The sequence below is a fragment of the Oncorhynchus keta genome, chromosome 13, assembly GCF_023373465.1.
Source record: "Oncorhynchus keta strain PuntledgeMale-10-30-2019 chromosome 13, Oket_V2, whole genome shotgun sequence".
Taxonomy (NCBI): Eukaryota; Metazoa; Chordata; class Actinopteri; order Salmoniformes; family Salmonidae; genus Oncorhynchus; species Oncorhynchus keta.
The window spans coordinates 37,815,721-37,843,312 of NC_068433.1; the positions used below are offsets into that span (position 1 = coordinate 37,815,721).

General features: G+C 41.3%; 2 protein-coding genes across 2 annotated transcripts; one reads left to right on the top strand and one right to left on the bottom strand.

Moving 5' to 3' along the window:
- Positions 1-1,060: 1,060 nt before the first annotated feature.
- Positions 1,061-22,169, bottom strand: LOC118392270 (ATP-dependent DNA helicase Q1-like). Its single transcript, XM_035784069.2, has 15 exons — positions 22,007-22,169; positions 17,745-17,815; positions 16,829-17,050; positions 13,173-13,352; positions 9,370-9,476; positions 9,070-9,268; positions 8,645-8,811; positions 8,388-8,469; positions 8,009-8,275; positions 7,722-7,860; positions 7,504-7,595; positions 7,114-7,330; positions 6,672-6,801; positions 5,560-5,682; positions 1,061-3,574 (listed from the first exon to the last, which is right to left on the bottom strand). Exons 2-14 carry the CDS (start codon positions 17,764-17,766, stop codon positions 5,587-5,589), a joined length of 1,920 nt encoding a protein of 639 aa, XP_035639962.1. The 5' UTR covers positions 17,767-17,815; positions 22,007-22,169; the 3' UTR covers positions 1,061-3,574; positions 5,560-5,586.
- Positions 22,170-22,421: 252 nt separating this feature from the next.
- Positions 22,422-25,844, top strand: LOC118392271 (vesicle transport protein GOT1B-like). Its single transcript, XM_035784073.2, has 5 exons — positions 22,422-22,593; positions 23,058-23,149; positions 23,472-23,650; positions 23,908-23,989; positions 24,802-25,844. Exons 1-5 carry the CDS (start codon positions 22,569-22,571, stop codon positions 24,838-24,840), a joined length of 417 nt encoding a protein of 138 aa, XP_035639966.1. The 5' UTR covers positions 22,422-22,568; the 3' UTR covers positions 24,841-25,844.
- The last annotated feature ends 1,748 nt before the right edge of the window (positions 25,845-27,592 follow it).

Below are 27,592 nucleotides of genomic sequence, written 5' to 3' on the forward strand. Positions count from 1 at the left end.
CCACACCAATGTGTCGGAGGAAACACCGTACACCTGGCTACCGTGTCAGCATGCACTTGCACCCGGCCCGCCACAGGAGTCGCTAGTGCGCGATGGGACAAGGACATCCCTGCCGGCCAAACCCTTCCCTAACCCGGATGACGCTGGGCCAATTGTGCACCGCCCCATGGGTCTCCCGGTCGCGGCCAGCTGCGACAGAGCGTGGACTCAGAATCTCAAGTGGCACAGCTAGCTTAGACCACTGTGCCACTCGGGAGGCTCTCTTCTCTCACATTACAAAGTTCTTAAACTACAAGGTGTGTGAAGGCAAAGTTGCTATGCCTTTCTGCGTCAGATGTTGATACGTGTTAAATCTGCTTTTATGGTGTGTTCCCTGCAACTACATGAATTTCCTGTAATGATACATCATCACTTGACTTGCTAAATAAGGTGTGTCCATTTGCTGTGCTGTTTTTCCTCCAGGTGGTTCTGCTGGGGAAGTTTAACGGCCAGGGTCTGAACCAGGAGTTGTTAGTGCCCTGTATTAAGATGGTGCTGAGCAGAGGGAGGATGTTGGGAGCAGTCTTTATTGGAGAGACTGACCTGGAGGAGACTTTGAGAACCTCATCCTTTGAGAACCTCATCCTCAACCAGATGGACCTAACACCCTACAGAGAAGAGCTACTCAACCCCAACATAGAGGACTACTTTGACTGAGGTGCCAAGAACTTCCTCGTAAATCAATACTAATGTCGGCTTTAGCCCCGTTTATATCTGGTGCTAACATGTCCTGATCTTGCCCACATTTTTAGATCGGTGTAGGCGATTAAAAAAACTGATTCTGATCTGATCTTCTTGACCACCTCCGGAAGTCGTCAGGGACATATTGTATCTGGATAGTGTAAACAGATCTGGATTATCAAACCATTTAAAATTGTCCCTCTAAAATCATTGACAGGTGGCACTATTGACTCAATGTGTCAGTATTTGTTTTAACATAAAACATTATTTTGAAACAATGGCTCTCAAACACAATGCAGACACAGTAGATAGAAAGTCGTGTTCACACTGCAGCCCTAAATGCTGAAATCACTTTTATTTTTCAAATACATTTTGGAACACTGACTGTCCAAACAGCAAGTTACAAGTGACCAAATCGAATGTGGTCATACAGCAGTCATTCGCTAACATGCCTACGCTAGTTGTCATAGTAACAACGAGTGTGCGCGCAGTGGTGCAGACTGATTGGTGGTCTTGCTCTTGCTTCCTATCACTCAAAGTTATGTACTGTAGCAAGCTAAACTGACAACAATGCCTGCCATGGACATTTCCCAGTTGCTTTAAATGTTCAAAATTATAGTGGAAGAACAGACGCTAGGTAGCCATTTAGCTTTCTAGCACATTCACAAATGTTTTTGTAAACAATTAACAAGCTCGTTAGCTACCACATATTCTTGCCAAACTGTCAACACTGTAGTGAGCAAGTAACACGATATGCCAAATAAGTCCAAAAACCACTTGAGAGCAAATAAATCAGATTTGTATCCTATTTCAAATCACTTACGAAGGTGGTTTGAAACATCAGATTCAATGTGCTTTTTGAACCGTTTAAAATCAGATATGCATTTTTTTCTTTATTTTGAGTCGCTTTAAACAGCGAATGTGAACAAGGCTTAAGAGACACATTTTAATACAATGTTTAGATGCTGCAAATGTGTAGACTAGTGATGCGCGGGTCAGCTGTTTGTTCACCAGCACCCATCAGCAATTGCTAATATGTGATAGTGAAACTCTGAGGCCCAGAGCCGAACCTAACCCGCAAATATAGAGAATGCGCTTTACAGTTCCCTTTCTGCCTTGGCGGATTGATAACTTTCCCCCCCCAAAACATTCGCGCATACAGTTAGGCCGACGCTTTAGGGCCTACGCACTAATGCCAGATAAAAATATGAAATCATTTTTTTTTAATTGCAATGTAGCCTATAGATATGAATTGCACAATAATTATCAATTTATGAATTTTTATTATGCAGTTTTTTCTTTATTCAAACTGCATGCAACCTTATCCCCCAATCATCCACACTATTTCATGACCCTGAACCCAGATATAACAGCAGATTGCGGGTTATGAGTCAACCCGCTTGTGTGTGATCCATGTGTTTGATCACGAAAACCTCATGTTAATGCAAGGTGTAACCAGGGCTTTAAATATACCTTTGTTGAGAAAGGGCATTGGCAAGTTTAGAACCTGTGACGTTCTGGTCCCTATCCCAGTGCCTAGTCTACTGCGCAAGCAATTGGGAGGGCACAACAATAAACATTTTACCTATACAAAGCTGTTCTGTCAAGTAGAATTGTAATTAGTAAGGTTGGAAAACAAAACCTGCATTGGCATTCGAACTGGCAACCTTGTGTGTCGCAACCCATCCTCCCTAAAGGTGGCTATTATTTATTTCTCTCACCTGTACACTCCACCCTTTGACCTGTCCATCGAGCTTTCATCCAACCAATCAATTCGCCCCCGACTACCTCGGGGAAACAGTCTGAAAAATCTGATCACAATCAGTTATTTGAATCGTCTAAAAATTTGGACAATATTAGGACGTGTTAGCACCAGGTATAAACGGGGCTCTTGACTGAATCATGCAGGGCTAAGAACATTTGTGTATCAATATCAAGCCCCAAGTTAACATTGTTTACAAGCCAAGTGTTATGATTCATCTGCTGTACACTGTAAAAATAAAAAAAATAAAAAAATCTGGGGTGAATTGAACCAAAATATACTTAATAAAAATCAATGCAAGTAATAGGGCTCTAGGTCTGGCAACGTGAAACCTGGAAAAGAGAGATAAAGGAGTGTCCATATTTGAACGGCAACTGTCCCAGGGAAGGTCAATGGTCATCTTTGCATGAGTTTCCTTCTGGAGCTGACTCGGTTCCACAGGTTGCGTGCCGTCCGGGCGATGGTTGAGCCACGGGGGAGGTGCAGGCTCTTTAGTGGCTCTCTGATACAGGCCAGCACCCCTGGGTCTGAGCACCCCTGATTCTGCAAGTACTCATGGGAAATGTCGTTTATCTGCCTCAGCTGTTTGCTGTAGTAGTTCCTCAGGTCACAGAGCTCCTCCACTGCAGCCTCGGAGATGATGGAGACCTGGGAGGGAGAGTTGACCAATGCTGGCCTCTGGTGTTCAGAGTCTGTAACCACAGCTTCTGAGGGAGCTAGGACTGAAGCAAGAGCAGCAGTACAGGGTTTCCTCTGCTTCTTTTGAGGGGTTGTTGATTTAGGTTTAGAATTACGTTTTGATGGCGGTAATGGGGATTCGCTGTCATTAACTTTCTCTAAAATATTGATCTCTACGTCTACTTCAATGGCAGTGGGCTGGGCAGCAGCAGGGTCATTCTGGTCCTCCCGTGTCCGGCTTTCTGTCTGGTCATGGTTCTCGTCTCGTTTCCTGGCCAGATTCTGCTGCTCTTTATGCATCTTGATCAGTTTGTTGTGTCTGGGAGGGGGAGTGCTGCTGTCGTTGGGGGCAACGGGAGGAGGGGACTGGGAGGTCACCACCACCTCTTTAGCTCCACCAGCTAATTGGTCCTCCTGTGGGAGACAAAAGGAAGTGTCAGTGACCCCTGACTTAACTGAAGAAACAATCATAAAATCGAAGATGGGTTGACTTGGGACTGGGCATGCTGATATACAGAACCATGTTAGTGAACCCCAATGTTAGTGTAGCATAGCATGAGTTAGTGAAAGCATGCTCCATAATGAATCTACAGCCATGTGTGTAGACATTGACAGGACATACACACAGGGCTGAGTTACGACACAAACCATGAAGGCAGTAACAAATGGTTGAGTGTTTACAGAAATACAGTACCAGTCAAAAGTTGAGATACACCTACTCATTCAAGGGTTTTTCTTTATTTTTACTATTTTCTACATTTTAGATTAATAGTGAAGACAACCTATGAAATAACACACATGGAATCATGTACTGTAGTAAAAAAAAAAAAGAAGTGTTAAACCAATCAAAATCTATTTTATATTTTTCAAAGTAGCCACCCTTTGTCTTGATGACAGCTTTGCACACTCTTGGCATTCTCTCAACCAGCTTCATGAGGAATGCTTTTCCAATAGTCTTGAAGGAGTTTCCACATTGGCTGAGCACTTGTTGGCTTCTTTTCCTTCACTCTACGGTCCAACTTATCCCAAACCATGTCAATTGGGTTGAGGTCGGATGATTGTGGAGGCCAGGTCATCTGATGCAGCACTCCATCACTCTCCTTCTTGGTCAAATAGCCCTTACACAGCCTGGAGGTGTGTTGAGTCATTGTACTGTCGAAAACAAATGATAGTCCCACTAAGTGCAAACCAGATGGGATGGCGTATCGCTGCAGAATGCTGTTGTAGCCATGCTGATTAAGTGCCTTGGATTCTAAATAAACCATTGACCGTGTAACCAGCAAAGCACCCCCACACCACCTCCATGTTTCACAGGGGAAACCACACATGCGATGTTCATCAGTTCACCTACTCTGCATCTCAAAGACAAAGCGGTTGGAACCAAAAACCAAACATTTGGACTCATCGGACCGAAGGACAGATTTCCACCAGTCTAAAGTCCATTGCTCGTGTTTCTTGGCCCAAGCAAGTCTCCTCTTCTTATTATTATTGGTGTCCTTTAGTAGTGGTTCCTTTGCAGCAATTCTACCATGAAGGCCTGATTCACACAGCCTCCTCTGAACAGTTGATGTTGAGATGTGTCTGTTACTTGAACTCAGAAACATTTATTTGGGCTGTAATCTGAGGTGCAGTTAACTCTAATGAACTTATCCTGTGCAGCAGAGGTAACTCTGGGTCTTCCTTTCCAGTAGCGGTCCTCATGAGAGCCAGTTTCATCATAGCGCTCGATTGTTTTTGCAACTGCACTTGAAGAAAGTTTCCACATTGACTGACCTTTATGTCTTAAAGTAATGATGGACTGTCGTTTCTCTTTGCTTATTTGAGCTGTTATTGCCATAACATGGACTTGGTCTTTTACCAAATAGGGCTATGTATACCAACCCTACCTTGTCACAACACAACTGATCGGCTCAAACACATTAAGGAAAGAAATTCCACAAATGATCTTTTGACAAGGCACAGCTGTTAATTGAAATGCATTCCAGGTGACTACCTCATGAAGCTGGTTGAGAGAATGCCAAGCATGTGCAAAGCTGTCATCAAGACAAAGGGTGGGTACTTAGAATCTCAAATATAAAATATATTTTGGTTTAACACTTTTTTGGTTACTACATGATTCCATGTGTTATTTCATAGTTTTGATGTCTTCACTATTATTCTACAATGTAGAAAATATTAAAAATAAAAAAACATGGAATGAGTAGGTGTCTAAACGTTTGACTGATACTGTATGACATCATGCATATTTAATTACTTTAGGAATAACTATGCATTCTGTAAGGACATCATTCAGGACCAAACATTACGCATGTCTTTAACCTAATTGACATACACATGGTTGTCCAGACAGTGCCATGCCATAGATGCAGTGGGTTGAATAGAGAATCAGGGAACTGTACTTTTTCTTTGGCATCTTCAGGAGGGTACTAGAGGTCTTTCTTGACTTTCTTGCTGACAGGGGAGTTTGTAGCATTGTCATCAGATCTCTTTCCTGCTTTGGTCTTTACCTGGGACACTTTTACCTGTAGGTCATCAACAACAGCTTTAACCTGCCTGTCTCTCTCACACACACACATACACCTAAGTTAAGCTAGGTGTGGGTGATAACATAAGCAGAGAAGGGTTTAAGAATTGACATGAGAACCAGAAACATGAATCATTCCCATATCAATGTGTTAGGATTGATTATCAACCATTACCGGCACCTTGGTCACATTTAGCAAATGTCAACATGGATTAGATAAGAGCTCAGCAACACCCAAAACCACAGCTGTTGTCCTGCACTTGGAGCCCTGATACTGGCGCCAGTCTGGTATTACGCAACACTACATTGTTTAGAAAACCTACAGCATTAGAACTACAGTGATTTACATATACAGTGATTAGGGAAATCTGTTTTGTTTACAGTAAGTGTGCTAATGACAATCAAGGGTGATATGGTAAGAATGATTCTACTCAATATTTAAAATAATAATTAACATTGATAAAAAGGGAAAAGCTCTGATTTAGCTGGTGATTGAATAAAACAATCAATCAAATGACGAAGAAAAAAAATATCCAGGTCTTCATCCGCTGGCCTGAAAGGAAAAGAAACTGACAACATAGTTCACTTACCTGCAGGTAAGTAGACAAGTAAACAATAGAGGTACTCAGAGCAGAAACAGAGAAGACAAAAAAACAGATTGAAAGAGCAGAGAAGATGGGGCAAAGACATCGGAGATGAGGATTGAGACGGTGAGAAATAGGTTGAGTAAATGACTACTTTAAACGGAGAAATAATTACATTAAACTGAAACATTTCAGTCAGAAGTGCAGAAGGAGAAATAGACAAATAAAATGTGATACGCAGAAAAGATAAGACATCCCAGGATGATGTATTTCAGACAAAAGTTACCGGGTAGTCAATTATCATATCGATTCCGTGCAGATGAAGGAGGCCACTTTAGTCTATTGAGATGCACCCAAAGGCCTTCCTGAATGATTTCTGTACCGTTTGCTGTGTAGTACTGACCGTGTTTGCTTCCAGGCCTGTCCTCCTCCTCTTCATGGTGATGGAGTGACTCTGGTTCTTCAGCATTGGGGCCTTACGACCCAGCTTCAGGTAGAAGTAGGTAGTGTATGGAGTGAAACTGAAGTCTTCACTGTGGAGAAAATGTTAAAAAGGGGGTAAACAAAGATCAACATTCTAAAAGCAAGTCCATTATGACCTGCTCACAATTCTCTCCAGCCTCCACTCTCGACAACCCTATTTGTCCTTAGTCAGTACCTGGTGTAAGACAAGGATATGTTCTTTTGGGAGGTACTGCCTGAAATGAAAACACATTTTTGATGCAAAAGTCTTTCCTATGATGTGCCCCACTGAATATGCCCTAGGTCATAGGCCTACCTGAGGTAGCCCTGCAGCAGTAAGCATATTGAACTGGAAAAGGGTTTAAAGTTAAGTCAGCCAGTACCTGAGATATCCCTGTAGCAATAGGCTTGTGATGATGGCCTCCACCTCCAGGCGAGACAAGGTGGTGGTCTGGATCATCTTCCTGCGTTTGGCCGGACCCTTCCCCATCCACGCCTCAGTCACCTTCAGGGGGGTCAGCTTCTCGTCCAGAGAGCCCGCCAGCTCCACAATCTGGACCACATCTTTAGCATGCTGCGTGATGTCCACCGTGATGTAGTCTGGAAGGAAACACAGGGATACTAGGTATGAAGACTCAACATAAATTATGCCAGCTCTTTCGATTAGATGGGAGAGTAACTCATGTGCCCAATTCCAATTCTACCCCTATGCCCCTAGCATGCCATGTATGTTGGATTTGAAAAGTGGTATGTTCACCATATTGTACTCCTACCATTGCCACGGCGACAGACATCACACATCTTGTTGCATCCTTCATTATCCCAAACCTCATCAAAGTGAACAGCGATCACTGAGCGCCGACACCTTAAAACAATAGAGATACATTGTACTGTACCCTTGAGATCCTCAAACAGCTATCTACACAACTGAAATGGTCACAAGTAATCTAGTGATGTCAATGAGAGCATTGTGAATGGTCCAGCTCAGTACCTGTCTACGTTCTGACAGTAGTCGACCATGGTCAGCAGCTTCTGTTGTCCTACATTCTCCATGACAACCATGGTGCTGATCCTGAAGATGTCGTTGAAGCCAAAGTACACAATGCAGTCAGCCGGCTTATCGTCTCTGCCTGGAGGAATGGAGGGAGGATCATTGTTAAAAGATAAGGGGAAAATAAGTTAGGAGTTAAGAGGAAGAGTTTAAAACCTGGGGAGTAAAGGGATCAGGTGTTCTTAAATTATCACATTTTTGAGTGGGGGAAGAAGGGAAAAGTCTACCTGCTCGTCCGCTCTCCTGATAGTAGTTCTCTATGGACTTGCTGATGGTGTGATGGATGACAAATCTGACGTCAGGCTTGTCGATCCCCATCCCAAACGCCACAGTAGCTACCACCACCTGGATCTTGTTGTTGGCCCATTTGCGGTGAACCCGTGACTTGTCCTCTGGATTCATGTTAGCGTGGTATGGATATGCATTGATGCCTTTCTTCTGTAGGTCTGTTGACACCGTTTCTGCATCCTTCTGGGAAAACACGTACACTATCCCTGCCAAAATCAGAAGCATAACACCTCAAGTCTGGATAACAAGCTGCTGATGTTTAAAAAAATGTGACAAACTGAATTTTGAACTATTCTTTGTTTTTCCCTTTCAAAGTACCTGACTGGTCCTTATATCGCTCCTTGATCAGTGCTGAAATGTCACTGATTGAATCAACACTGTTAGAGTCTTTAAGAAGTACCTGCGAGACACAAAAACGGTACATATCCTCAATACTTCAGTGCAGAGACACAGCGGGAATCTTAACAAGCATCCCCTTTAGCAAAACAAGTGTGTGTATTTTTAAAGGTCAAAAGAACAACAGGTGTTTGCCAAGCAGGTGTCGGCCAGGTGTGTAAGGTTGCCATGACGCCCACCTCGTAGTAGAGGTTGGTGCGGTTGAAGGAGGCAGTGAGTGTGACTGGCTCAGGGACACACAGGATCTTCTGACAGTCCTTTAGAACACTGCTGGTTGCTGTGGCAGTCAGCCCTAGCAATGGAACCTTTGGGAATTGCCTCTTCAGGATCCCCAGGAGCTTGTAGTCTGGCAGGAGAGGAGGGGTAGTTGGCTATCAGCCCCACACAAACCTGAGCATACTACTTAGAATTAAGCAATCTAAGTGGCATGCATAGAGATACATTGAAGTGTTCTGTTTAATTATGAGGATATCCTTGTTTGGGTATTGTTTGGGAATTCTACAATGAGTGATTTGCTGGAGTAGCCCTTTACCTTCCACAACAAAGTAAGGAGACTAATAAAAAGTAAGTAGCCCATATACAGTACAGTTGTACGGTCTCTCACCAGGTCTGAAGTCGTGTCCCCACTGGCTGCAGCAGTGCACCTCGTCCACAGCAATACGGCTAAGCCTTCCTGCGTTGTAGGCCTTCTCCAGCCTCGACATCAGCAGCTTGCTCTTCGCTATCTTCTCTGGAGTCACATACAGCAGCTTGAAAAGCGATTTGGTGTCCGTCATCCCCGCTAGGACCATTTTAGCATGTTCCTGAGGTACACAGCAGAAGTCTAATAAAACACAAGTCCTAAAAGGTATAATCAATACCAGCCAAGTGTCAATATGTCAAAAATGTTTGTGTTGGTTATTACCTTACTGCTGGATGCGTTGAGAGAGACGGCGTCAACGTCAATGGACTTTAAATACATGAGCTGATCCTCCATCAGAGAAACTAGAGGAGTTACAACCAGAGTGAAACCTGGAAACACACGTTAAAATAACACTGCAGTGAGTAATGGCTGCAACCATCTGCGATAAGAGCTTTAAAGTCAGACCAATTTAGTCGCATATGTGACCAAATATTTTGCTGTGCGCCTAGGGGGGGGAAAAAAAATCTCCCTTATAATAATAGTTGTAATAAAGGCTGTACCGTTGTTTCCAAATTCACTAGAGAAAAAGGGAGCACAGATTCGTTAGCATCATTGTTGCTCCATTACCACAGCGAAAATGGCTTACTTCTAGAACAACCTGGTCAAAGGATCTGACCCATATTACCAGGGCAACATTCTTACTTTCCTATAGCGGATCACCGGGACCGCATTTTACATTCATGAACCACGTCATGGGCCATTCTAAAGCTATTTGCTTGTCGTTAACCATTTGTTTACCTCATTGGCTAGCTAGCTAACACCCTGGTAACTTCACCAGTATATCCAAACATCTGGGGTAACAGAAAGGAAAATAGATTGCTTTTTCAGGAGAGCAATGACTGAATGACGATCTCCTGCATGTCATCACAAACCTGACGTTCTTAAAGATAGTGTATAGTTCTAAAATGTAATGCATCTCAATTGGAAAACAGTGCTTCTACACAATTTAGAAAAACAAACATTCTCCAAATTACTTTGTAATTCCAATGACAGGTATTCGTGTCAACATTTTAACTTTTGTAATAAACAAATGTCTTTACAGTGTTACATATTAGTTTCTATGGCACAACATGTGGTTCAAAAGTAATAAAAAAATTCATTCATTTTTTCATATCTTCTGGTGCTCCTAACTTTAAGTTGGGAGCACCAGTGCTACCAAGGATTTGTATTTATTTAGAGCCCTGTCTGCAGTACGTGTTTGCACAGCACACACATCATGACTGTCCTGTGAGGATCACAATAGGTCAGATCAGCTTAGCAATGGCTGACAATAACCAGACCCTCTCCCACCCGCAAAGGGGGGGTTTGACACCTCCACACCCAGTTGTAAATTTAAGCAGGAGAGAAGTCTCTCTCTACCCTTTAGTATCAACCAAAGGAATGACTTAGTTCACAGACATTTGGGGAATGGTTAGTGGGGAGATGAAGAAAACTAATGTCATGTTGTTTTTCATTTTGCGATGTTATTAAAAACTGTATGGACCAAATACTGTAACTTGGAAAGGATGCCCCCTTCATCTGTCAAGTTCCCATCCAAAATGTTGTGCAAATTATTTTAAAATAAATATGAAAGTATTTTTGTTAAGATCGGTATGTGATTTTAGGAGTCGTGATACAACTTCTAATCATATCCTTTACACATTAAGTAGCCACGCCTCGAGGGAGTTCAGAGAGCTTGTAAGCATGACGTAACATCCCTTTTTACCAAGAGTGCATAAAGGCTTGGAAGAGGAATCAACCTTTAGACCAGGAAACGTGAGGCGGAGAGCTACATGTTTGAAATGGTTGAAACTTTCAACCACAACACGAGGTGAAGGAAATTAACTCACCTACCAGACCAGGACACCAATCTGTAGCTGCGTGTGAAAAGTGATTTGAAACTGACTATCTACCAGAGGTGGAGAGAGGAGAACTCCCCTCCCAGACAAATCACTGGCCCAGCTAAGAGGAAGTTCTGAGGTAACACTTCATGGAGACTGGACAACTAAGAAGGACATTGTGACCTCTGGTGGACAATCAGACCATGTACAAGTGGCTCACAGGAAATGCCCACCAACCCTCTCCAATAAGGCTTGGTTCCGACAGAGATAAACAACGAAACAAAGCATTTCACACGTAAATAGATTCATGATTTCGTACTCCAAACAGGTTACAGTTCGTGAGCAAACTATATGATTAAAGTTACGAAAATCGAAAATTATGTCATGGCTTTAGAAGCATCTGATAGGCGAATTGACATCATTTGAGTCAATTGGAGGTGTACCTGTGGATGTATTTCAAGGCCTACCTTCAAAGTCAGTGCCTCTTTGCTTGACATCATGGGAAATCAAAAGAAATTAGCCAAGACCTCAGGAAAAAAAAATTGTAGACCTCGTCAAGTCTCCACAAACGCCTGAAGGTACCACGTTCATCTTTACAAACAATAGTATGCAAGTATAAACACCATGGGACCACATAGCCATCATACCACTCAGGAAGGAGATGCATTGTCTCCTAGAGATTAACTTACTTTGGTGCGAAAAGTGCAAATCAATCCCAGAACAACAGCAAAGGACCTTGTGAAGATGCTGGAGGAAACAGGTACAAAAGTATCTATATCCACAGTAAAACTAGTCCTATATCGACATAACCTGAAAGGCCGCTCAGCAAGGAAGAAGCCACTGCTCCAAAACCCCCATAAAAAAAGCCAGACTATGGTTTGCAACCGCACATGGGGACAAATATCATACTTTTTGGAGAAATATCCTCTGGTCTGATGAAACAAAAGTAGAAATGTTTGGCCATAATGACCATCGTTATGTTTGGAGGAAAAAGGGGGAGGCTTGCAAGCCAAAGAACACCATGTCAACCATGAAGCACGGGGGAGGCAGCATCATGTTGTGGGGGGGCTTTGCTGCAGGAGGGTCTGGTGCACTTCACAAAATAGATGGCATCATGATTAAGGAAAAATGTATGTGGATATATTAAAAGCAACATCTCAAGACATCAGTCAGGAAGTTAAAGCTTGGTCGCAAATGGGTCTATCAAATGAACAATGACCCCAAGTATACTTCCAAAGTTGTGGAAAAATGGCTTAAGGACAACAAAGTCGAGGTATTGGAATGGCCATCACAAAGCCCTGACCTCAATCCTATAGAAATTGTGGGCAGAACTGAAAAAGCGTGTACGAGCAATGAGGCCTACAAACCTGACTCAGTTACACCAGCTCTGTCAGGAGGAATGGGCTAAAATTCACCTAACTTATTGTGGGAAGCTTGTGGAAGGCTACCCAAAACATTTGACCCAAGTTAAACAATTGAAAGGAAATGCTACCAAATACTAATTGAGTGCATGTAAACTTCTGACACACTGGGAATGTGATGAAATAAATAAAAGCTGAAATAAATCATTCACTCTACTATTGTTCTGACATTTCACATTCTTAAAATAAAGTGGTGATCCTAACTGACCTAAGACGGGGAATTTTTACTAGGATTAAATGTCAGGGATTGTGAAAAACTGAGTTTAAATGAATTTGGCTCAGGTCTATGTAAACTTCCGACTTCAACTGTAAGTGTGTGTGTATTCTGCATTATTATTTAGTTAGCTAGTAAATAAATTATTCAAACAATTTGTGTAGTACTGTGTAGTAGTGAATAATGCTGGGGATTTTGCAGATCCAAGGTTACAATCGTTCAGAATGAGTATTTGATAAGAGGTAGTGTTTAACAAGATGACTGTTTATCGATGTTATAGACCTTAGGAGTTTAATTTGGGAGATGGTAACGCTGTAAACAACTTCTTCCGTGGTGCCCCAAAACCTAATGAGTTAATTGCTACATTATTAATTTAAAATAAGGTAACAATTAAACAGTTAGTGGATTAAATAAATAATTAAAGTAAAAAGTCACGATACACAATCATTCAATGAACTGTAACATTAGGCTTTTCAGTATATGCACGTCACCTGGTGTGCATGCGTGTCTGCATCTATATATGCATGTATGAATTTTGTGTGTGTGCGCCTTTGTGCATTCTCCCCTTACCCTCAGAGCAGACTGCAGGTAGCTGATAGCAGAGGCTTTTCCCTCGTCCAGTGGGCATCACTAGGAAGAGGTCTTTACCAGACATACTAAGGTTGATGGCCTTCAGCTGGAGAGAACGAAACTTAGAGAGCTGGAACGCATCCTTCAGATTCTGCTGCAGCTCTGTAGACCACGAGAAATCTAGGTTTGGAAAGAAAACATTCAAGCATGTCAAAATACAGTACAGCAATATATTCAGCCTTCAAGATTGTAGCCTACCTAATAAAATAGCACTTCGGACAACCTACATATTTATTTTTGCTGTAATTGAACTGTGTGCTCAATTCAGCGCCGTGAAAGATTGCCCATCTTATTGGATGTGAACATATCAGACCAGAGTTCAAATCCATGTTTATTTGATAATTTGTTATTGAAATATATATTTTCTAGGTAGTTGTGTATTTTCAAATAAATGTGGCCGGAATCAACTACTTCTATTGGAAGTATTTTAATTTCCGAAATAGCCTTATATTTGAAAATATTTTCAAATACTTTTTTCTAAATACCTGATTTAAATGAATGGGAGTGTATTTGAGTCAATGTATGAGTATTGTCAAATACATACCAATATTCAACTACTTGTCTTATCAAAAACTAAATATCTGAATACCTACTTAGAAATGTATGTGAAAGTAGTTGAGATTTTTTAAATAGTATTTGAACCCAGGTCAGGATCATACTACGCACACAGTAGCGTGGTTGTGCTTCTTAATAACAAACAAACAACACACACCACACACACACAGTTGAAGTCGGAAGTTGAAATATATTTAGCTAAGGTGTATGTAAACGCAGTTTCACAATTCCTGACATTTAATCATAGTAAAAATTCCCTGTCTTAGGTCAGTTAGGATCACCACTTTATTTTAAGAATGTTACATGTCAGAATAATAGTAGAGTGAATTATTTATTTCATCACATTCCCAGTGTGTCAGAAGTTTACATGCACTCAATTCGTATTTGGTAGCATTGCCTTTAAATTGTTTAACTTGAGTCAAACGTTTCAGGTAGCCTTCCACAAGGTTCCCACAATAAGTTGGGTGATTTTTTTGCCCATTCCTCCTGACAAAGCTGGTGTAACTAAGTCAGGTTTGTTGGCCTCCTTGCTCGCACACACTTTCAGTTCTGCCCACAAATGTTCTATCGGATTGAGGTCAGGGCTTTGTGATGGCCACTCCAATACCTTCACTATGTTATCCTTAAACCATTAAGCCAACATCAAATTGATCCGAAATACAGTGTAGACATTGTTAATGTTTTAAATTACTATTGTAGCTGGAAACGGCAGATTTTTTATGGAATATCTACGTAAGCGTACAGAGGCCCATTATCAGCAACCATCACTCCTGTGTTCCAATGGCATGCTGTGTTAGCTAATCCACGTTTATAATTTTAAAAGGCTAATTGATCGGTAGAAAACCCTTTTGCAATTACGTTACCACAGCTGAAATCTGTTCTGATTTAAAGAAGCAATAAAACTGGCCTTCTTTAGACTAGTTGAGTATCTGGAGCATCAGCATTTGTGGGTTCGATTACAGGCTCAAAATGGCCAGAAACAAAACTTTCTTCTGAAACTAGTCAGTCTATTCTTGTTCTGAGAAATGAAGGCTATTCCATGTGAGAAATTGCCAAGAAACTGAAGATCTCGTACAACGCTGTGTACTACTCCCTTCACAGAATAGAAAGAGTGGGAGGCCCCGGTGCACAACTGAGCAAGAGGACATGTACATTAGTGTCTAGTTTGAGAAACAGACGCCTCTCACAAGTCCTCAAATGGCAGCTTCATTAAATAGTACCCGCAAAACACCAGTTTCAACGTCAACAGTGAAGCGACTCCGGGATGCTGGCCTTCTAGGCAGAGTTCCTCTGTCCAATGTCGGTGTTCTTTGGCCCATCTTAAGTTTTTTTTTGTTGTTATTGGCCAGTTAGAGATATGGCTTTTTCTTTGCAAATCTTTGAATAGATGAGTGATGGTTGCTGGTAATGGACCTCTGTACACCTATGTAGATATTCCATTAAAAACAAAATCTGCCGTTTCCAGCTACAATAGTCATTTACAACATTAACAATGTCTACACTGTATTTCTTATCAATTTGATGTTATTTTAAAATGAAAAAATGAAAAAAAAGGCTTTTCTTTAATAAACAAGGACATTTCTAAGTGACCCCAAACTTTTGAACGGTTGTGCACACACACAATGTACAAAACATTAGGAACATCTGCTCTTTCCATGACAGACTGGGGATGTTAAGATAACTCAGTTAGCCAAAAATAAACTCAGTTAGCCAAAAATAAACTTGACCGGTCATGCTTCTCGATCAAAAGGTTAATTATCATAATTTGGTGGAATTAAAATTGCCGCATGTATATTTTCGCTAGTCATTATCCATTTTATTTATCACACGTGCACAGCATACAGAGCCTAGTTTGAGGAGCAGAATAGCCTACCACCTGTCAGAAAGAGTTGCACCTCAAAAAGACTGTAGGCTACTGGAGTAAAACATGCTTTTGTAAGACCAGCCATTGTAAGCCCATCATAATTCTAAATGCAATCGCGTGTTAATTTTGGTGGCCACGATTAAAAGGGAGCTATTTTTATTTCTCAAGCAACTCGTAAAGCGTGCCTCCCATTCGGATGCATACTGTAGGCTATAGCATGCCAACCATTGACTATCAGCGTGTCACCCACCACTTTGCAATGTGAGCGTGAGGCAGGTAATAGTTTGAAACCTGAACGTTTTACTTTTCTTCGCATTAGGTGCATACTTTAGAACGATGTTTTCCTCTATTTGCATTTGGGCAAATGTTTGAAAATGTGGTTTTATTAGCTGCTTCATTACAGGAGTTGCATGTTAAATCGCGTTTTGACTGTAAGACAATAGGCTTGTTATTGTTGCATGTTTACATTAGGCTTTTAATGAAAAATGTCCAGTCCTTGTACGCATGCATAGTATCAGAGAGGAAGAGGCGACGAAGCAAGAGGTTTCACTCTCGACAAAATCTGTCCAAAATTGATATGGAATTATTTTGGGCCTAAACTTGTCCCTGCCTTCCCGCCTTGGGACGACTCCCATTGTTAGGGCGGGGAAAACAAGTATCTCGTCAGTATATACAGATCTCATTATATACAGAAAATTTGCATCCCTAACAGACTGACCAGGTGAATCCAGGTAAACGCTATCATCTCTTAAATCCACTTCAAACAGTGGAGATGAAGGGGAGGTGACAGATTAAAGAAGGATTTTTAAACCTTGAGACAATTGAGGCATGGATTCTGCATGTGTGCCATTCATGCGGGTGAATGTTAGTAGATGCCAGGCACACCAGTTTGAGTGTGTCAAGAACTGCAACGCTGCTGGGTTTTTCACACTCAACAGTTTCCCGTGTGTATCAAGAATGGTCCACCAACCAAAGGACATACAGAAAACTTGACAACATTTGCCAGCATCCCTGTTGAATGCTTTAGACACATTATAGAGTCCATGCCCTGACAATTTGAGGCTGTTCTGAGGGCAAAAGTGCAACTCAATATTAGGAAGGTGTTCTTAATGTTTTGTACACTCCGTGTATATTGTACGCATGTGCCACATCCTATACATTGTAGCCTCTACTGCACCATCATTCTCATAGCGCAGCAGCTCCTGCTTGGTCATTGCAGGGCCAGATCCAGAGCCTGAGGAGGATCCAGAGGGCTGGGCGGAGTCACATGCCTCCTCCAGCTTGCGGAGCAGCAGTTTCCTCCTGGAGGTCAGGCTAGCCTGCTTCTCCAGCAGCTCAGCTATCTGCAGCTCCACCACCTCCAGCTCTGCCTCCACAGAGTCCAGCTCTGCCTGCACATCTGGGGAGGAGAATATTAACAAAAAAAATTAAAACAATTATTTAACGAAGATTTTGTATATACTTACGATGGAGCAATCATGTAACACACATGCCCCTCTGGTAGGGAGGAGAACAACAGGCTAATCACCATTTTAACTTTTAATTACTTTTTCCATACACTGCAGTCAACGTTCTCTACAGTATCTAGGCCCTACATATAAATAATATAGAATATGCATTGAACACACATGCACAAAGACAAGAGTGGTATCGTGAATCAGAAATGGAAAACAGCAAGCGCACTTCTTTCAAATGCAGTGCTAAATCCTTGTAGATAAACACCATACATATTTGATGGCCAGCGCCTAATATCAATCCATTTCAAAGTTTGCCACAATCTGCCCTGGTTAGCTTTCCTGTGGGACCAATGTCATGCGATCCTACACAAGGAGACTGTCAAGTCTGACACCTCCAAGTCACTAACGACCTATGTTTCACAGGTAGGGCGCTAATGGTGTCAGACACGTCAGTCTCTTACAGTCACCACTACACCGTCTGGGGGAGGAGCACCCGTCCCTGTGGACTCTCAAAAACAGTAACATATCCAATACCTTGGATGATGAGATCCAAGCTCAGCTCTGTCTGTTTCTCTATGGGGTTTGTACCATACTTTTGAGGAAGGGGGATAGAAATGTGAGATCACAGTCACTTACCATTGGCACTGTCACTGTCCATTTCCAAGGTAAATCTACAATCCAATCAACCACCTTGCAGAGTTAACACTCTGTTGAATAAGGGGGGGAAATGTCAGTGTTATGCAATGTAGCTAACAAGATAGTGTCTTCAGAAAGAATTCCCACCCCTTCATTTTGTTGTGTTACAGGCAGCCTGAATTTTAAAATGATTAAAATGAGATTGTGTGACACTGGCCTACACACAATACCAGATAATGTCAAAGTGGAATTACGTTTTTAAAAATATTTACAAATTAAAAGCTGAAATGTCTCGTCAATAAGTATTCAAACCCTTTGAAATGGCAAGCCTAAATAAGTTCAGAAGTAAAACTGTGTTTATCAAGTCACATAATAAGTTGCATGTACTCACTGTGTGCAATAATAGTGTTTAACATGATATTTTGAATGACTAGATCATCTCTGTACACCACACAAACAATTATCGGTAAGGTCCCTGCAGTCGAGGAGTGAATTTCAAAAACAGATTCAACCCCAAAGACCAGGGAGGTTTTCCAATGCCTCTCAAAGAAGGGCACCTATCAGTAGATGGTCTCATCTCCTTCGTTCCTCTGTGCACCTTCTCATTTACACCACAGATCTGTATATAATGATGAGATACACGTCTCCACCCTAACAATGGGAGTCATTGTCCCAAAAGCGGAGAGGCAGTAGACAAGATTAGGTCCAAAATAAGCCCATAGAAACACATTGGCTTTATTTTTTGACAGATTTTAGAGAAAGTCAAACCTCTCGCTTCATCTCTTCCTCTATGGTTTACACACACACCAAGACCCTGCCTCTCATGCCAACAAAGATGAGAGATCACATCTTCCTCTCCGACAAGCAGTCTCACTATTTGCATTTGAGGTTTGGTCCAGCAGAATAAGACATATGGAAACCAAAACACATTGAGACAATATTTTACTGTAATAAAGGAGAAGTTCAAATGTTTTTCAATAGAAAAGTTGTCTCAACTGCTCAAATTGCGCACAGAGTAGAATACTAAAACGAGAGTATCAATGTACATAGATTCTGGAAAATTATTGCTCAGTTTGTCGTACGCGGCATTGGGGTACCACGTACCGCTCGCATCATTTTAGCCAAAGGCTGTTATTATACTAGCTGTCTAGTCTGATTTATAAATGTGCAATAAGCATAAAACACAATTCTATGAGGAATTGGAAACTCGTACTCATTCTGAGAAATAAGGTAGGCCACTTGATTTTAACATCTGAACAAAGTGGACATGCAAACATGCTTTTCAAACAGTTGGAGACAGAGAGAAGGTTGTGTTCATAACAATACAACTGTTCAACTCTGTTAGCTAGCAAATAGATCCAAGTTGGCTAAACTTTAAATACAAAGATTGATGATGAGACCTGTGTTAATGTTCTATAACCTAATGCCTTCTACAAGAAGTTAGTCATTATTAGTGAATGTGCATAATTCTAGTTACATTAGTGAAAAGAAAATGGGGCGTTTTCATAGGCAGACTTGAAAGCCAGATCACTGATTATTGCAACGACAAAAAAAGCAGGTTAAACTATTTTGATAAATTAATTCAATTATTAGTGGTTTTTATGGTTGAGGAAAGGCTTATATTTAGCCTAGGTATAACATCACAAGCCCTGAATGCATGACATTATTGCTGATTGTTTGAAATGCTGTGTATTTGACCTTTAATAGTACAACAACCCTTAGAGAAAACTTGTATTTATTTTTTTAAACGAGAATCGCCCATAAGTTAGAAGGAAAAAAATGGAGATATGATTTTTAGGCCATATCGCCCAGTCCTACATGAGGCCAATGGTGACTTTAAAACAGTTACAGAGTTTAATGGTTTTGATATGAGAAAACTTAGGATGGATCAACATCACTGTAGTTAATCCACAACACTAACCTAAATGTCAGAGTGAAAAGAAGGAAGCTTGTACAGAATAAAATATATTCCAAAACATGCATCCTGTTTGCAATAAGACACTAAAGTAAAATTGCATAGAATGTGGCAAAGAAATTAACTTTATGTCCTGAATACAAAGTGTTATGTTTGGGGCAAATCCAACAAATCAAATTTGATTTGTCACATACACATGGTTAGCAGATGTTAATGCGAGTGTAGCGAAATGCTTGTGCTTCTAGTTCCGACAATGCAGTAATAACCAACACAACACATCTTGAGTAGAACTCCATATTTTCAAGCATGGTGTTGTCTGAATGTTATGGGTATGCATGTCATCGGCATGCATGCTTACTAAGACAACATTGAATGTTCCTGAGTGGCCTAGTTACCGTTTTGACAAAATGGCTTGCAAATCTATGGCAAGGCTGGAAAAAGGCTGTCTACCAATGATCAACAATCAACTTGACAGGGCTTGAAGAAATGTAAAAACGAATAAATGTGCAAATATTGTACAATACAGGTAGGTGTACAAGCTGGAGACTTCCCGAGAAAGACAGCTGTAATTGATGCCAAAGGTGATTACAAATGATTCTGGGCTCCGTTATTTACAAATAAGGAACACTCAAAATGTGCACTTATAAATCATAACAATTTTAATCAAAATACAGCTGTAGACAGAAGTCAAAGATCAAACATCAGACATACAACTGATGTCTCTCCTGAGTTCTGCCCCAAACAAAATAAATATTATTATATATATATTATATACCAGAGATCACACCTTATGGTATGATCTGCTATGTCAAACCCTGCATGTGCAGCTAAAAGAACAAGGTTTCTGAGAACCTGTCTCTGCAGTATGCAAATCTGCCCTTGTTTCAAAGAAAAACAGACGCTGTCTCTGTCTGGCTATCACCCTCAGTCCCTTTTCTCACCAACGCGGGGCTGCGAGTTTTGGCAGAGAGCGAGACACAGACAAAGGCCTCAATATTCAGCTATACAGTGAGCATAAGTACAATGGCACGTAAGAAAATGAATAACAACATAATCAATGGTGGGGGTCTTTAGAAGACCCTATAGTAGATATTACAGTATTTTGTGTCGATATTTGACAGAAAATGAAAATTAAAATCCATTTTAATCTCACCTTGTAACACAACAAAATGTGGAAAAAGTCCAGGGGTGTTAATACTTTCTGAAGGCACAGAGAACGCCATAGCCCCTCGTTGATTATCCCTTACATTTGCAATGTTAAGGGATACAGATTGTAAGCAATGCTTTACATGTTATTTACAGTGCCTTCAGAAAGTAGAACGAGTCCCGGGTTGAATATCCCTTTTATACCATGGCTATAATTTAACACATTTGCCGCTCGAAATGTGTTCAACATTCACTGAAGCAGCTAGCAAACTTACTAGATAGCTATAGTAGTTGCTATGGTTACCAAACAAACAGACCCGCTAGTTTAGCTAATCAAGCCATCAGTCCTAGCTTTCCATTATGAAAATCGAATTCAACAATGCCAATAATGTTTTCAATTCGACTATTGCTTTCAAAAGCAGCTCAAAAAATAGTTCATTATTACATGTTCTATTGCCATTGAATTCTAGCGTGCAAATATACTGTGCATCATTTCATTTTAAACAATAAGGCCCGAAAAGGTGTGGTATATGGCCAATATACCACGGCTAAAGGCTGTTCTTAAGCATGACTAAGGTATGTTCTTACCACGGCACAACGCAACGCGGAGTACTTGTTATATTGGCCATATATCACAAACCCCCGTGGAGCCGTATTGCTACTATAAACTAGTTACCAATGCAATTAGAGTAGTAAAACTAAATGTTTTGCCATATCCGTGGTATATGGTCTGATATACAATATACCATGCATAAAATACACGTATAATCCATCCATACATGAATAAGCTGTTTCCTTGAGCTTTGACAAGCAGGCCGGAATGTAAACATTAATTGTGTAAAGTAAATGGTGTGTGTGTGTGTGAACCGGGAAAGCCCCCACCCGTCCTCTTCCTCCATGTGGCTTTACTCTTTGTCTTATAAATTTTCTTCATCACATTAGATAGCTAGCCAATGATAGTTAGATAGCTAATAGATTACCAATAATCAACCACCCTAGCAGTACGATAACAAGCCTCCATCGGGAATCAGCCACCTGCTCCAAACAGCTAACGTTAATGTTAGCCAACCTAGCCGACCAGCTAGCAAATTATACTTCAACTTTTTGACAGCTCCATATTTGGCGAGCCATTAATGATACTAACGTGTGTAACGAAATTATGGAAAGTAGAATTGATATGACAAAGCAAAGCAACACTCACCGTTGACCATTCACTCTCCCCACTTCTTGAGTTTCCACTGTTCATTTGCACTCGCTTTTTTCGTGATGGTTGCTCCACAGCTCCCGCCGGTGAAAAAAATAATGTTGTGGGGACCAATCAAATTGCGGTTGCTTTCACTATCTCCACGTATGGGGTACATTCAACAAACCAACTGCAATCCACGCTGAATCAATGTTTTATTTTATTTAACCTTTATTTTACAATACAATAGAACCTAGAAAACATTTTCCATCCGGAAAATGGACAAGTGTATGTAGGCATGGCAGATATTTTCCAACAACTACCTAGTTATATTCAGCAGAGAAGTGCTCTCCTTAACCTTTTCACCAACATTTTGATACAACCTTTAAGAATGTTGAATGCCCCCCTGATTTTGTCCGGAAGAATAATCTTTCTAATGTAACCAAGAAGGCGTGTTTCCGGAAGACGTGGCTTGTGCTACAGTGGCAGCTGTTGTAATAGTACTTTAACTTGTATTTTAGTACAGTACAATTAACAGTGTCAACTTGTAAATTTTACAAGCTGTTGATTCATTGACAAAATGATCTCTCTAACGGACTCACAGAGTAAGGCGATTTCTATTTTATCTAACGGCTGTTGCTGCTGGCCAACTTGTTCCAGCTCTCTAGCTAACGTTAGCAAGCTAGCCTCTCTCAGCTACATTACTAGCTAAATTAAGCTAGGCTATTATTTTATGTGAGGAAACCAGCTAGAAACAGCTAGCTAGCTAAATAGTATGTTTTGCTAGATAGTGACCATTGACAGCTAACGTTAGCTAGCGAATTAATGACATTAATTCTGAGCCAGATGGCTGGCAAGGGAGCGAGGACGTACATTGAAACCACAGGAGGTTGGTGGCACCTAATTGGGGAGAACAGGCTCGTTGGAATGGTATGTTGGATGCCATCCATTCGCTCCGTTCCGGGCATTATAATGAGCCGTCCTCCCCCCAGCAGCCTCCGGTGATTTGAAACGTATTAACGTTAGTGTGCTTGGATACTTGAAATAATGTGATTCCTTTTTCTTGCAGAGATCGGAATGGGACTTACAGGCTTCGGTGTGTTTTTCCTCTTCTTTGGAATGATCCTGTTTTTTGACAAAGCCCTCCTTGCAATAGGAAATGTGAGTGATTTCATCATCACCATCCACAGTTCATATTCAGGATGTTTGCCTACCTTCTGCAGCTACATACATGAGGCTTATGTTTTGCTATATTTGTTGGATGTTGGTGTGATCTGCAATTCCATTATCTCTGAGTGACACTGAAGAAACACACAGCTGCAGTCAGAGCTCCTTGCTTGAGGGTTAACAGTTCACCCTCTATCAGTGTGTGCCTCTCTCTCAACAATCACCACCTTTATAGAGTAGTAATTGTGAAGTACTCTGTCATTGTCAACAAACATTGACATTGTCTGTTCCCTGTCCCTTCTATCTGTCTCTTCAGATCTTGTTTGTGGCTGGCCTGTCGTTTGTGATCGGTCTGGAGAGGACATTCCGCTTCTTCTTCCAGAAACACAAGATGAAGGCCACCAGCTTCTTCCTGGGTGGAGTGTTGATCGTTCTTATAGGCTGGCCCATTGTGGGAGTGGTCCTGGAGGTCTATGGCTTCTTCCTTTTATTCAGGTGGGGACAGTACAGGCACCAGGCTCAGTTTGTTAAGCTTATCTTTAGAATAAGATCTAGTCTGGAGGGAATCAAGCCAAACTTTGTTTTATCCTGTCAACTGTGTCTCGCCCCCACCCCCTGTTAAGTGCAGCCCCCCATTTAATGCAAGGGCTTGCTGCGTGTAAAGAGCCGTAGTCCATCATCATGTGCTTGCTGTTATCAACTAACTCTCTTTCTCTGCCCCCTCTCTCTGTCTTTCTCTTTATCTTCTCCAGGGGTTTCTTCCCAGTGGCAGTAGGCTTCATCAGAAGGATACCCATCCTGGGCTCCCTGCTAAACCTCCCATTCATCAGTGGGGTGAGTACAGTGATGTTGGGTTAATTCTGGTCGCCGGTTGTGGCGAAAAACTAACGCTCCTATAGTTTCTATGTATTTTTCCCGGTGGGTAAACTGTGTTTACTTGCGTTTACCCTCCACTACACCACTGGGTGAGTAAGAGTATGGGAACATGAGCTACAATGCAGTGGGTGCTGTGTGGGCTGAGGTGGTTATAAAGACAACACAGGGTCCACTTTGTTTCTGACAGTGGTTCTGGAAGGCTGTAGTGTCTCTTACAGTGTCACTCAATCTTCTCATATGTGTGTGTGTGTGTGTGTGTGTGTGTGTGTGTGTGTGTGTGTGTGTGTGTGTGTGTGTGTGTGTGTGTGTGTGTGTGTGTGTGTGTGTGTGTGTGTGTGTGTGTGTGTGTTCTGAGGTGTATGTTTGTGGAGTCACTTGTTTTGAGGAGAATGTGTCTCTCTCTTTAAAGCCTTCGTAATTAACTCTGAGGACAATCCGCAGTCTTGGTCAGTCACTGCAGATTTTCCCTTGCATGTGAGCATGATCCACATCTGTTTATAATGTATGTTATATTGTAATGTTGCCTTATGCCTGACCAGAGTAGGGAACCATTGGCATTGGAAGTAATTTATACTAGGGCAACAGCATTTATCCTTCACACTGTTTTGTATAGTCTACTCAGTCACGTCAAGCAAACATTTCATTTCCCGTGTACAACTATGCACTAAACGTTTTAGTGAAGCTTGTATATGTCATCTATTTTCCTCTACTTTGCAAAGGGGACGTTAGACTGTTGACTTATATTTGTTTATTTTCTCTCTCTCTTTCAGTTTGTGGACAAAGTGGGAGAGAGCAACACCATGGTATAACAGTGACTTTTTGTTCATGAAGAAAATACATCTCTATTATATTTATGATTCAGTAGTTCTCATAAAGCCACTTAACCCCCATTGGTCAATTGCTTACTTCCAACAGTTAGCTAGGTCATTTTCATGAGACTTTGTATATGAAGACCTCTTCCCATTTTAAAGGGAAAACTGTCTGCTTTTTTTGTATCTTGATTCTGCAGTTTTAAGGTCCGTACCATTCAAAGGTACCAGTCCTGGTTGCTACGGGCGACAGTTACTAATTAATCTGGAGTTGGTTACGATGGCTACCCCAGAATGTTTTACATGTCGTTGTTGAATGCTGCTCTCCTCTACTGGAGAACTCCCCACGAGGAGGAGAGTCCCTCTAATGGACTGAAGAGAAGCATTTTGGCTCTCTTACTCTACTATTGAATGTACAGACAAACTCACCATGTCATCGCCTCTGAAGATAGCCTCTGGACAATCTCAGAAGAGGTGTGGAGGAGGAGAGCTAGTCCTATTATTACAATGTAGATGTGGCTAGGGGGTTTTCCTAAAGCTGTGCTGTCTTTCCAAAAATGAACTAGGGGTTAGCAAGACGGCACAAACAGATCTTAGACCATGTTAGGGTTTCCTGACAATATGACCAGGGAAAGCTCGAAGCCATAGTTATAGGTGGTTTCCTGGTCAGGTATTGGAAAGACTCCTGGTCTTACTTATGGTGCCTGTGCTTTCTGGACTACAACTTGAGTCCTGTGGAAGAAAATAGGTTTACTTTCCTTTTCTCTCACGCCTGTTATGAGTACCAGATCTGGCAGTTGCATATTTTCCCCTTATTTTTCTGTCATTTCTGTGTATGACTGGATGAGAACTTCTGTAGATTTTGTTTTGATTTTTTTAAAGAGCAACATTTGAGTTGGAATTGTATCAATCTAAACTATAGGAATGGAGGAACTGAATGGAATGGTTACATGTGAAATGACAATGGTTTGTCTGACACTTTTGTAATTACACTTTTAAAAGAACTTGCCTTGTGCCATTGTGTGTCATTCATTGTGCTTTGATTGTGACAAATTACAAATATACTGAACAAAAACATAAATGCAACATCTTAAGTGTTGGTCCCATGTTTCATGAGCTGAAATAAAAGATCCCAGAAATGTTCCATACGAGCACAAATCTTAATTCTCTCAAATTATGTGCACACATTTGTTTACATCCCTGTTAGTCAAGATTTATAATTTGCCAAGATAATCCACCCACCTGACAGATGTCGCATATTAAGAAACAAATTAAACAGCATGATCATTACAAAGGTGTGCCTTGTGCTGGGGACAATAAAATACCACTTTAAAATGTGCAGTTTTGTCACACAACACAATGTCACAGATGTCTCAAGTTTTGATGGAGTGTGCAATTGGTATGCTGACTGCAGGAATGTCCACCAGAGCTGTTGCCAGATAATTGAATTTCCCTACCATAAGCCGCCTCCAAAGTCGTTTTAATGAATTTGGCAGTACGTCCAACCGGCCTCACAACCGCAGACCAACCCAAACTCTACTCCGACCACGCCAGCCTAGGACCTCCCTGTCCGGCTTCTTCACCTGCGGGATCGTCTTGAGACCAGCTACCCGAACAGCTGATGAAACTGAGTATTTCTGTCTACAATAAAGCCCTTTTGTGGGGAAAAACTCATTCTGATTGACTGGGGCTGGCTCCCCAGTGGGTGGGCCTGGCACCCAAGTGGGTGGGCCTTTTCCCACCCATGGCCAGTCATGTGAAATCCATAGATTAGGGCCTTTATTTATTTCAATTGGCTGATTTCCTTATATGACTTGTAACTCAGTAAAATTGTTGCATTTTGCGTTAATATTTTTGTTCTGAAACCCCTTGACTTTTTTCACATTTTGTTACGCTACAGTCTAATTCTAAAATGTATTAAATAGTTTCCCTCATCAATCTACACAATGGCACATGCCAAACAAGGCACTTGTATACACTATGGTAATAGCCTCACAGGGTCAAAAACATGACATCACTACTCACATGAATGGGCTTTTGTATTTAACCTTTACTTAACTTGCCAAGTCCGTTATGAACAAATTCTTACACCGGCAAACCTGGACGACAGTGGGCCAATTCTGCACCACCCTATGAAACTCCCAATCATGGCCTGGATTCGAACCAGAGTGTCTGTTGTGATACCTCTACCATTGAGATGCAGTGCCTTAGGCCACAGCGCCACTCGGTACCCCAAAAAATGAAAATGGAACACATTATAATGGCTGGCCTATTTATCCCAACATTTATCCACATAAGTTGTAAGATTGTAGAGCTTTTATTTGTACTGTTTTATTTAACTATCACAGCTCCAGATGGTCCTACTATCATTTTGTTCATTTTTAATGTATGAATACCTTTTGGAAGAATGTATTCTTTGTCTCAATACACATTTCACTGTAGGCATATGCTAGGCCTACTGCTAAACTTCTCTGCAATTGTTTAGTTTTAGTTGTGGATTGTTTACCAGCATTAGGCTATATATAATAATTGATGGTAATGTCAATGAGAATCCCAGGGAACCCATCACCTCCAGCTTCCCTGAGTCTATCCCAATCAAACACTCCTACATTCATTGGGAGACTGTCAGCTGTTCATTCATAAAAACGACCAGGCATCTATCCATGAACTGCTTCACTGCACAAGAAGTAAACATATCAATATTTCCAAAGCAATTACTTTCATTTTTTACAACAGTAAGAATACTGATAGT

Coding starts and splice junctions, on each gene's coding strand:
- LOC118392270 (XM_035784069.2), bottom strand. CDS start 17,766: ATGGACAGTGACAGTGCCAATG. Junction 8,470..8,644: donor GCACCAACCTCTACTACGAG/GTGGGCGTCATG, acceptor TGTGTCTCGCAG/GTACTTCTTAAAGACTCTAA. Junction 7,596..7,721: donor TACTGTCAGAACGTAGACAG/GTACTGAGCTGG, acceptor TATTGTTTTAAG/GTGTCGGCGCTCAGTGATCG.
- LOC118392271 (XM_035784073.2), top strand. CDS start 22,569: ATGATCTCTCTAACGGACTCACAGA. Junction 23,150..23,471: donor CCCTCCTTGCAATAGGAAAT/GTGAGTGATTTC, acceptor CTGTCTCTTCAG/ATCTTGTTTGTGGCTGGCCT. Junction 23,651..23,907: donor GGCTTCTTCCTTTTATTCAG/GTGGGGACAGTA, acceptor TATCTTCTCCAG/GGGTTTCTTCCCAGTGGCAG.